The 12167-nt window shown below is 48.8% G+C and overlaps 1 protein-coding gene across 2 annotated transcripts in view; it reads left to right on the forward strand.

Moving 5' to 3' along the window:
• Positions 1 to 12167, forward strand: part of slc49a4 (solute carrier family 49 member 4) — a 66173-nt gene that overhangs the window by 13267 nt on the left and 40739 nt on the right. For both annotated transcript variants that reach the window (XM_083641867.1, XM_083641866.1), the window contains exons 3-4: positions 8811 to 9082; positions 10256 to 10385. In XM_083641867.1, coding sequence (XP_083497993.1) covers positions 8811 to 9082; positions 10256 to 10385 — 402 coding nt within the window. The remainder of the gene's footprint in view (positions 1 to 8810; positions 9083 to 10255; positions 10386 to 12167) is intronic.

Below are 12167 nucleotides of genomic sequence, written 5' to 3' on the forward strand. Positions count from 1 at the left end.
AGTTCAAGGTCACTGTGACCTCTCACACACCCAATTTCCAAGCTCTGTAACGCAACATCACAGGAGCGCCTTGACGGAATCTCTTCCAATTTGCCTCAAATGGCGATTTGGACTCCAGAATGAACTAATGGCGGAGGCATAAGTCCGCGTTGCGGTCGTTCTAGTTGAAGCTGTCTTAAACTACACCCTTGACTAGCCCAGGTACATTTGGGGACCAGTGAGGAGATATGCAGTGAAGGTCAAAGGGAATACCTGCACACCAAATGTAACAGGGCTAAAAAAGCCACAGAGGAAAGAAAAGGTGGATTTAATTTTTTTTTGCTGTCTTTTAAATCCACATTTTCTTTTTTGCACTGTTTTGTTTTGCACCATGTGAAAATAAAGTAAGTCTATTTGCTTGATCTCAGCCTCTGGACCTCCTCTGTGGCTTTTTTTTAGCCCTGTTACATCTGGTGTGCGGGTATTCCCATTGACCTCTATTGTAAGTACTTTTGTACCGTCGCACCCAGCCGAAACTTTTTTAGATGCCTTTTGTCGGCGCAGTCTCACAGCTTCTTCCCTACTTGGAGATATGCAGTGACACATTGTGTGGATGCTTTTATCCAAAGCAGTAGCACCTTGAGGGCATACCCTTTTAGCATAGTTAGCCCAAGTCAAGTGGCAACAACTGAAAGGGGGCTTTTATTGTGAAAAGAAAATAATGCATGAGAAACTAGGCAAGAAAGAAACAAAAAACATTTCCTCTGTTTTGGCTTAGTTGTCAAAATAACAAACTCACGCACTAGCGCCTCCTCTGGTCGGTCGGGGCGCCTAGTCGGGGAGGAAGGGAACTGGTGGGGAATAGTGTGATCCTCCCACGTGCTACGTCCTGCGGGTGAAGCTCCCCACTGTCAGGTGAAAAGAAGCGGCTGCACATGTATCGGAGGAAGCATGTGTGTGTGTCTACCGCTCTCCCCAGATCGGCAGAGGGGGTGGGGCAGCGACCGGGGCAGCTGGGGGAATTGGCCAAGTACAATTGGGGAGAAAATCTGAAAAAAACAAAAAAAATCACAATTTCACTCACTCAGTCCAATCCAATCCAAAAGCCAGTAAAAAAAAAACACTAAAACGAAACAAGGGCGGACAAACCCGTCTTTATTGTCACAAACAACACACATCAGGGACCAGGGACCATCTTTAGTTGTTTGTCGTCGCTCGCTGGACAGGTGACGATCTTCTGCATGCTTTTAGTAGGGGTCCATAATGATGTTGTATGGAGGAAACCCCAGGGGAACATGGGGAGAACATGCAAACTCCTCAAGAGATAGCCCACTTGGCCCACTGAAGACATTGCGGGGGGGACACGCCCACAGCGCCCCCCCCCCCCCCCCCCCCCCCCCAGGCAGGAGTCTAATAACACAGGACCTTCTTGCTGTGAGGCAGCAGTGCTACCACTGTGCCACCGTGCACAGTGCAGCATCCCTGAAGTGTCTCTCTTACCACTGCCAGCCACACGAGGATTGCAGTTGTTGCTGAGCTCAAGCTAATAAGCTCAGCTAGCTCTGGGAGTGTAGCTTCAGCTAGCTCTGGGAGTGTAGCTTCAGCTAGCTCTGGGAGTGTAGCTTCAGCTAGCTCTGGCAGTGTAGCTTCAGCTAGCTCTGGGAGTGTAGCTTCAGCTAGCTCTGGGAGTGTAGCTTCAGCTAGCTCTGGGAGTGTAGCTTCAGCTCACAGCTGCCTGTGCTTTCCCAGTGGGCACTGGATGAGGCCAATCAACAGCAAACCTGTCCTGACTACTCTACACTACACTGCCCTTCAGCCCCAAATACGCTCAATAAGCAGGAGACAGATTCAAAAAACACAGGATAATAAGATGTAAATATCCCTTGTGCAAGCACTTACTAGAGAGTCTTTTGATGGTATCTGCAACACTGAAGTGGCTAATGATGGAATTTGACACAGAGGGGCGAGGGTTAAAAGAGTCATTGGAGTCATCAGGTGATAACCCCCCTTCACCGGCGTTTCGACGACAAAACCACTACACCTCTAGACTAGAGGGCTCGTCGGCAACACCTGGCGTCCCAGGTGTGCCCTCCTCTGCTTTCAACCCTCCCCTCTGTGTCGTCTCCCACAGTTTATCAGCAGCACCGGGCAACAGCTTCCGTGCCAACTCCAACTCCTCCATGACAGTGGTATTGATGCACTGCAAACTTTGGTTTACATCCCGTTGCTGTGCTTCACTCGACTGATTTGACCTTGCCTTCGCAGACAGTCAGAAGGGTATAGTCAACGCGAGGCCTCTGTCCCTCCTCCCTCCAACACGGAAGCCTGTGGGCAACAGCCTCCGTGCCCGAGTCAGACTCCTCCATGACACCATTCTCCCTCAAACACCGAAGCTTGTGGCCCGCCGCTGCGATTCCTGTGGTGCTCTCTTGCACTGTGCTCGTGTTGCTCATAGTCGTTTCCGGTCCAAAGTCTATTACCGCGATATCAGCCGATGAGTCCTCTTCCGCCCCCACTCTCGCAGACTCCGGGGGTATTCTCTTATTTTACTTTTCGTAGCTAAAGCGGGTGTTTCCAACGTGCTGAAAAGCCTGGGAAACTACAGCCATGGGAAGCTAACCCATGCCTGTCCCGGTGGGGTCTGTTCCCTCCACATACTAGGACACTTATTCAAAGCACTCTCATAAATGTTATTTCTGACGCAGTCTAATTTGCAGATGGTTGTATCGGTTATATTGTGTATGTAGATTTGTGTGTATCTTTGAATATGGTGTTACAATCCCTGATTGCTTGATGTTTTGAAACATTTATGAGAACAACATGGATTGTCATACTGTATGTTTAGGCTGTCCGAATAAAGTGACTCCCCTGGACCACCAGTAGATGTCACTGTTAGCGTTGTATTAGTGAGCGTAAACACACTGAGCCCAGTGTCAGACGATGAGAGCTTTGTTATGTGACCTGAGCTGCTGCCGTGTCTGCTCGCCCTCATGAATATCATCATCTTCTTTCTTCCATATCGGACAGTAGCGGTGGCTTAGATGGTGATTTAGATGAGAGAGAGAGAGAGAGAGAGAGAGAGAGAGAGAGAGAGAGAGAGAGAGAACTGATGAGGGAGGAATCAAAGCAGACTGTCTCTTTAAATGCTCCACACTCTCATACACAGCTCTCTCTCATGTATGTAAATACAGAACAGCTGTGTACTGATGAAGTGTCTCTCAGTTAGATCTCAGACTCTCTCAGACTCTGTCTGATTGGCCATCATAACACACTGGTGCGGCTGAGAGACTCAGTACTCAACACTTTAGTCTTTCTGGCTGCAGAGTTTTGGATCATTCTGTGTGGAGTTCAAGGGCATCGCGAGAGCAATTAAACACAGCTTTTATTTCCCTGCTTCCCTGATAGGAGAAGAAGAGTGGCTATAGTTACCCAGGTTTGTATTTCCCTGTGTCCCTGATAGGAGAAGAAGAGTGGCTATAGTTACCCAGGTTTTTATTTCCCTGCTTCCCTGATAGGAGAAGAGTGGCTATAGTTACCCAGGTTTGTATTTCCCTGCTTCCCTGATAGGAGAAGAAGAGTGGCTATAGTTACCCAGGTTTATAGTTACCCAGGTTTTTATTTCCCTGCTTCCCTGATAGGAGAAGAGTGGCTATTAGGGATGTCACAATATATTGTCCCTCGATATATATCGCGATATCAAAACGTGACAATATGTAACGTTGAGATGAAATCTCATATCGTGAGAAAAAGAAGCTGAACATGGTGGCACTTATCTGCCTCTGATTGCATGCTCGCTCTCCTTTTCATTGCTTTGTTTGAACAGACGAGGGACGTTACAGACACGGAGGATGAAAATGGTGAAATGACTCAAATTAGCGTGGAGGATGCCCCCTCAACTTACAAATCGATGGCAAAAAAATATTGTTAAAATATCGTATCGTATCGTTAGCGTGAACCCAATATTGTGTATCGTATCGTATCGTGAACTGAGTGTATCGTGACACCCCTAGTGGCTATAGTTTACCCAGGTTTTTATTTCCCTGCTTCCCTGATAGGAGAAGAAGAGTGGCTATAGTTACCCAGGTTTTTATTTCCCTGCTTCCCTGATAGGAGAAGAAGAGTGGCTATAGTTACCCAGGTTTTTATTTCCCTGCTTCCCTGATAGAAGAAGAAGAGTAGCTATAGTTACCCAGGTTTTTATTTCCCTGCTTCCCTGATAGGAGAAGAGTGGCTATAGTTACCCAGGTTTTTATTTCCCTGCGTCCCTGATAGGAGAAGAAGAGTGGCTATAGTTACCCAGGTTTTTATTTCCCTGCTTCCCTGATAGGAGAAGAGTGGCTATAGTTACCCAGGTTTTGAAACGGAGGGAAGCTCCTCGGAGAGCCCCCTGCTGATCTGTTTGTTCCAGAGGCTGTTTCATGTTCGGTGGACCTCCCCCCTCTTCCTCTTCCTCTTCCTCTCCTCTCTCTCTCTCCTCTCCCCCCCCCCTCTTCCTCTTCCTCTACATGTGATATTCTTGAGTCTTGAGTCTAAGTCGAGAGAGAGAGAGAGAGAGAGAGAGAGAGAGAGAGAGAGAGAGAGAGAGAGAGAGAGAGAGAGAGAGAGAGAGAGAGAGAGCTGTGATGAGGGAGGAATCAAAGCAGACTGTCTCTTTAAATGCTCCACACTCTCATACACAGCTCTCTCTCATGTATGTAAATACAGAACAGCTGTGTACTGATGAAGTGTCTCTCAGTTAGATCTCAGACTCTCTCAGACTCTGTCTGATTGGCCATCATAACACACTGGTGCGGCCCATAGAGGATGGCCATCATAACACACTGGTGCGGCCCATAGAGGACTGCCATATTGCCTCGATTGCTGTGGTGCCATTTACAAGACAGAATTCATTATTTTTATTTTTCCCCCTGCTCTCCCCAAAATGTCAATAAACCTTTATGGCATATTATTACAATACTGTACAACAATACTGGTGTTGACAGTGTTGACAGTAATAGAAGATGCCAAATCATTCAAAACAATAAGCATTTTGCTTTTAGCAGCATCGTGCCAGCGTGCGGCGCTGTTCCAAAATGTGTCAACGTGTGCCGTTGACTGGGAAACGCACATCCCATAATACAACTGTAATACAACATCGCATCCCATAATATCCCATACTAGTATGATGATACTTGGGATGCCATTGCGAACATACTGTAGATGCGAACAGGTTAGCTAAAAGTTTAGCGTCGGTCGCCAGCGAGGGCCCCCACCGTTACGGTCGGGGGACCGTTTCGAAATCCCTCCAGGCCTGAGAAATGTTTCTAGGGGAAACACTGGAATTGGAGTGGCCGTTATGCGATGGCAGAATTGTGTCTGTCAGTTCTGGCAGAATGGATGATCTTTATATGACCTCACCTCCTCCTCCAGCGCCTGCTTATGCTGCTGCTGCTGCTGCTGCTGCATCAATACTGATTAAGTTCATCATCTCTTCCTGAACGAACCGCTCTCCTCTTTCTCCCATTTTCCATTCCACTGCTTCACCTGACTCCTCATCTGTCCTCATCATGTTTACATTCAAGGCCTGTTTCTCACTCACATCCATCCTCAGGTCACATAGGAGGTCATGCAAGGTCACTGTTATTACGTTTCAGCCTCTGGAACACAGTCCGTCATTGGACAATTCATCACGACCCTTCACACCTTTTAGAAACTGCCACACCGTCAGTTACCCCAACGTGTTGACTCTTAAGTTGTGTTTGTTGCTGTTATTGTCATTGGTTAATATACTGTTAGATCTGGGATAATCCTCCTTGTGTCTGTGTGTGTGGCTTCAACGGAAATGAGACTCGTAACTGCATTGTGCCATTCATGAGCTTGCTATATATATATATTAATAACGGGAGAAAGCATTGAAAATAGTGGCCCGTTCATTCCAATGAAAGTCGCTCACCCAGCGTGTGCCGAAAACATTTTGACTCCTACTTCCTGGCTGGACCCATAGGTTATGTGTGCAGTAGTCTAGTAGAGAGAGAGAGAGCGAGAGAGAGAGAGAGAGAGAGAGAGAGAGAGAGAGAGAGAGAGAGAGAGAGAGAGAGAGAGAGAGAGAGAGAGAGAGAGAGAGAGAGAGAGAGAGAGAGAGAGAGAGAGAGAGAGAGAGAGAGAGAGAGAGAGATTCAGATTGACCCACACTTTAAAACTTGATCATTCAAAGAATCATTTTTGACTTTGAGTGACACCCAGAAAATGTTAGTTTTACAGCTGCTTCTTTCCTCAAGTATGTATATGGGGGAAAGTCTTTCTGGGTAACGTGACTTACAATACCGAGCTTGGCCACAAGGCCAAAATAGCTTCACAGCCCAGAGGTGTTCCTGGGGTCTTTGGGCCGGATCTGTGATTCCTCCATGGTTCTGTCACTGACCACAGCTCTTTGTCTTCTGCCATGAGATGTTTTGCTGTGGAGCCCAGAGGCAGCGGACACTCAGCCAAGTCACAAAGAGCCAGATGATGTGAGCAGAGGGCTGGAGAAGTGTTTTCTGCCCCAAACATCTGGCATCATGTTGTTCAAATTCAGTCTTCAAATTTTTGAAATCTAATGGTCATCCTTCTCTCTCTCTCTCTCTCTCTCTCTCTCTCTCTCTCTCTCTCTCCCCTCTCCTTCCCTCTGCGTCTCCCTCTCCTTCTCTCCTCTCTCTCTCTCTCCTCTCCTTCCCTCTGCATCTCCCTCTCCTTCTCTCTCTCTCTCTCCTCTCCTTCCCTCTGTCTCCCTCTCCTTCTCTCTCTCTCTCTCTCCTCTCCTTCCCTCTGCATCTCCCTCTCCTTCTCTCTCTCTCTCTCCTCTCCTTCCCTCTGTCTCCCTCTCCTTCTCTCTCTCTCTCTCCTCTCCTTCCCTCTGCGTCTCCCTCTCTCTCTCTCTCTCTCTCCTCTCCTTCCCTCTGCGTCTCCCTCTCTCTCTCTCTCTCTCCTCTCCTTCCCTCTGCGTCTCCCTCTCCTTCTCTCTCTCTCCTCTCCTCTCCTTCCCTCTGCGTCTCCCTCTCCTTCTCTCCTTCTCTCTCTCTCCTCTCCTTCCCTCTGCGTCTCCCTCTCCTTCTCTCTCTCTCTCTCTCCTCTCCTTCCCTCTGCGTCTCCCTCTCCTTCTCTCCTTCTCTCTCTCTCCTCTCCTTCCCTCTGCGTCTCCCTCTCCTTCTCTCTCTCTCTCTCTCCTCTCCTTCCCTCTGCGTCTCCCTCTCCTTCTCTCCTTCTCTCTCTCTCCTCTCCTCTCCTTCCCTCTGCGTCTCCCTCTCCTTCTCTCCTTCTCTCTCTCTCCTCTCCTCTCCTTCCCTCTGCGTCTCCCTCTCCTTCTCTCTCTCTCTCTCTCCTCTCCTTCCCTCTGCGTCTCCCTCTCCTTCTCTCTCTCTCTCTCTACTCTCCTTCCCTCTGCGTCTCCCTCTCCTTCTCTCCTTCTCTCTCTCTCCTCTCCTTCCCTCTGCGTCTCCCTCTCCTTCTCTCTCTCTCTCTCTCCTCTCCTTCCCTCTGCGTCTCCCTCTCCTTCTCTCCTTCTCTCTCTCTCCTCTCCTCTCCTTCCCTCTGCGTCTCCCTCTCCTTCTCTCCTTCTCTCTCTCTCCTCTCCTCTCCTTCCCTCTGCGTCTCCCTCTCCTTCTCTCTCTCTCTCTCTCCTCTCCTTCCCTCTGCGTCTCTCTCTCTCTCTCCTCTCCTTCCCTCTGCGTCTCCCTCTCCTTCTCTCTCTCTCCTCTCCTCTCCTTCCCTCTCTCTACAGCTCTGAATGAACAGCATCTTCACTGAGCTCACAGACAATCAATCAGCTGTCTCCTGCCGTCTGGCTGTGACTCAGACAGCTCTGTGGGGGTGACGGGGGGGGGGGGGGGGGGTGGTGACGAGGGTCTCTGTGGCATCAGGGGACATGTCACAGTACATCTATCTAGCACAACTCTGTCTGGACGAGTGCTAGTGAGACGGACTGGAACTTGGACTGAGACTTTCAGAGACAGCTTACTTCTGACATACCCAAATATAATGGCATCTTCTTCCTCCTCCTCCTCCTCCTCTCTCCTTCTTTCTGTCATTGCCCTGTTAGTTTTGAAATGCTTAATTGCGCCCCCTCTGGTATAAAAGCGGTTGCTTCCTCAAATTCTTTGCAGATTTGCGTTTTTGATTTAATATTATTTTGAAGAGAGACGTTTTTGGTTCCTCCTTGTGGTGGACGAGTAGGAAGGCAGATCCAATAGGCATGAGAGCCACACTCCAAAAGAAGATCAAAGGCAACATTGTAACCCTTAAGCGCAAATTATGCTCGAGCGAAATCGCCGGCGCTGACTGGGCCGAGGGGGTCGCCGGCGCCGCAGCTGGGCGTCCTATCGGCGCAGCTCGGCGTAGGGGGCGTGCAGCTTCTCGAAAATGTGACTCGGCGGCGTCAACTCCTTGTTGTGAGGAATGAGGAAATGCCATTTCCTCATTTAACGTGCTTGTCCCTCATCTAGCAAAGCCTTCTGCAGGCTCACCGGAATGAGTTTTGAAATGGAGGGACAATAAAATGTCCCCCCACCGACATGATTGCAAGTTCTTGGTAAACGACACGATAACGTTTTGGACGTGTTTTGGACGAGTTACGTTCTAGTATGCACAGTCTCGCTGTCGCCGCTCGGCGGCGGCAAGGCTCCAAGTCGAGGCTGCGCAGAACCTTGTCAGCGCCTTTAGCTTTATGCTGTGTGCAGCTTCTTACTATCAAGCCACTTCTCTGAATTTCAATAAACCAAAAGGGTTTTGATCGTGAAATGTTTTGTTTTTGTGTATATTTGTTTGTTTCTTGAATGAAGAATTGAAGCCCATGTGTTTGCTTTTGGTTCCTGTCGCAGGTTGCTCCATGGCGGTCAGCTGCTGAACGGTTTAGCCGGCCCCACCGTCATGAGCGCCGGGCCGCTCCTCTCCACCACGTGGTTCGCCCCCGACCAGAGAGCCACCGCCACGGCCGTGGCCTCGCTCGTCAGCTACCTGGGAGCCGCCACCTCCTTCGTGGTGGGCCCCCTGCTGGTGCCCGCCCCCAACGACAGCCAGGTGGTGAACAAGGCGGCCGCGCCGTACTCCGACAGCTACATCCGAGACCGGATCCAGCTGGTTATGTATGCAGGTACTAACGGCCAGCCGGCGGGGACCTTTCAGGGCACGGAGGATCGATATAGCACATGATTTCCACATCATTCAGCCCCGTCAAGGGACACAAATACAATCAGGTGAAGGGAATTCAAACACGGGAAAAAAAGAATAAGAAAAAAAGATGATCATCTTCATAACCGCCCCTCTGAAAAATAGATTGCTGGGACTGTCATGCTTAACTGATTCAGAAAATTAGAAGCGCACCGAAACAAAGAGAAGCATGCTGTAAGAGATGGAGGCTGCGACTTTTGTTTCACCTCAGGTTGAATTCTCATTCATTCCTAAAGGACAAAGCAGCCACATTTTGTGAACGGAAAGCTTTGGAGGTCATTGAAAAAATTAGACAGAGGTTGGAGACATTCGGAGAGAATTAAGATTCTTCTGCGATCCTTCTGTGAGGTGGAGAAAGTTCCACATCTGAGGCAAGAAGATTGATTGGGGGTGTGAAAAATCCATATGAGCCGGCATGTAACTCTGCCAGAGAGTCATATTCATGACAGGGACAGACAGACAGGGACAGACTGACAGGGACAGACAGACAGGGACAGACTGACAGGGACAGACTGGGGCTTTTTGGAAAATAGTCCAGAATGTAAAACTCTGTTGCTCCTCCTGGACTCCTGAGAGAGATGTGTTGCTCCTCCTAGACTCCTGAGAGAGATGTGTTGTCAAGCCAAGCAATGTCAAGCCAAGTTTGATGAAGTGAGATTTGGAGTTGTTTGGTTCGGGGGCCGACACACAGCGTTTTGGAGACCTCTCTGTTTCTTTACCAGCCCTTTGCTGTTGACTTGCCTTGTGCATTTGACTGTGTTTGTCTCGTGGTGAATGATAGCGTTCCAGTGGAGGAGAGTTTTAGGCGTTCCAGTGGAGGAGAGTTTTAGGCGTTCCAGTGGAGGAGAGTTTTAGGCGTTCCAGTGGAGAAGAGTTTTAGGCGTTCCAGTGGAGGAGAGTTTTAGGCGTTCCAGTGGAGGAGAGTTTTAGGCGTTCCAGTGGAGGAGAGTTTTAGGCGTTCCAGTGGTGGAGGAGAGTTTTCGATGTCGCGGTGACCTTTTTCAAAATGACAAATTGATCCGACTCTGTTATTTATGAGGGAAAAAAAATCACCTGTATTTTCTCTGTTGTCTGTGTGTCATTGTTGCCCTGGCAGAGTTTGGTGCGATCGCTGTGCTTTTTGCCGCAGTCATGCTCTACTTCCCCTCACGCCCGCCAATGCCCCCCAGCGTGGCCGCTGCCAGCCAGAGGCTCAGCTACCGGAGCAGCATAAGCAGACTTCTTAGGTACACGCACACACACGCACGCACACACACACACGCACGCGAGCGCACGCACACACACACACAGACACACACGCACACACGCCCACATGCACGCACACACACACACACACACACACACACACACTTATCTGAAAGACCAATACCATACGATACCTTTGTTCAAATTGTGTTTTTTTATTATTTAGTATGCCTAAGGGCCTGTGTCCATCTAGTGTCTTTTTCCGACCGTTAAACGCTGGAAGTACGCTGGGAAGCGCTGATCTCAGCGCACAATATACAAGGGAGCAGTCTGAAACTAATGTTAGTTCAGTGCGGTAGCTATCTTGATAGCTGACAGCTAACATTAGCAAACAACACACATACAGTGATTTAGCTCAACACTCATCAGAAATATTAAGTGTCTAGCCAATCTGCTCCCACAATTGAGCCTTTCTGTCTCTGTTGCGATAGTTTCTCCATATGATTAGTTGCCAGAAAGGGAGCACGCGACATCAGCGTCTTTCTGAAAAGTTAAAATATTTTTTCAGCTGGAAGCGCTGGGAGTCGGGCGCACAAAAACGCCAGAGCGCTCTGAAAATAGACGCTAGGCGCTGCGCACTTTCTCTAGACGTCCGTGTGCGTCCGCATACGCTCTCCCCCTATTGGAAACAACTGAAAATAGACGCCGGAGCTGATGAAAAGACGCTAGGTGGACACAGGCCCTAACTGGACGACGTGTCCTTGATTCAACTCACAGACTTGTAACGCAGGAAGGAAAACCTCAGTGCTTCATTTGAGATTGATTGCAGGTGCTGCTCTGGTTTACCACATGTGACTTTAAGAGAGTAGTCAGCTGCATATTTCTGCACCACCTCCAGTGCTCTCTAACCACCGTGTCTGCAAATCCACCAGCTTCTCATTTGCCAATGCATCGCACACCTATTGTCTTAGAAAGGGTAAGCAAGTAAGTAACATAATGTTAGTTGAAAAGGATATGGAATCTTAATGAAGGGGTCTTGATGAGTTCATGTGTCTGCCTTTCCCTATCTGCTGCCTAGGTTGTTATTTAATGGACATCAAAGAAATACCAGCTCTCCCTAGATTAATTAGCCAGCTATAACATGGCATAGATCATGACCACCTCGATCATCTCTCTCGCTCCCCCTCCCTCCCTCCCTCCCTCCCTCTCTCTTTCTCTCTCTCAACCCAACCGGTCAAGGCAGATGGACGCCCACCTCAAGCCAGGTCTGCTCAGGGTCTTTCTTCCCGTTAAAGGGGTCTTTACTTGCTGTGGACGCTCTTGTTGGGAAATTGTTTCAATTGCCACATGACCTTGCCGGTGCGGTAAGAATCGCCAATGCTTCTCGTGTGAGAATTCTTTCAATTGGGTCTCAAATAAATGTCCTGGTCTCATACCTGCTCTATTTGTAAAGCGTTTTTGAGATAACTCTTGTTATGGTCTGGTGAAGAGTGAGTGGCAGTAGTCCAGCCTGGAGGAGATAAAGGCATGGACAAGCTTCTCTGCATCTGACAGGGTTAGAGTGGGACGGAGTTTGGAAATGTTTTTGAGATGATAGAAGGAGGTCTTACACAGACGTTTTATGTGGTCATTGAAGGTCAGGTGAGGGTCAAACCTAACACCAAGGTGTCTGTGATGTCATGATCATCAAAGGTGAGATGGTGTATGGGGGATGACTGAAGCTGGTGGGGAGTGCCAATAAGGAGAGCCTCAGTTTTGCTGCTGTTCAACTGAAGGAAGTTGTTGCTCATCCAAGCCTTTATCTCCACAAGGCAGTTGTCAAG

This window comes from Poromitra crassiceps (genome assembly GCF_964638095.1).
Source record: "Poromitra crassiceps genome assembly, chromosome: 8".
In the NCBI taxonomy this organism is placed as follows: Eukaryota; Metazoa; Chordata; class Actinopteri; order Beryciformes; family Melamphaidae; genus Poromitra; species Poromitra crassiceps.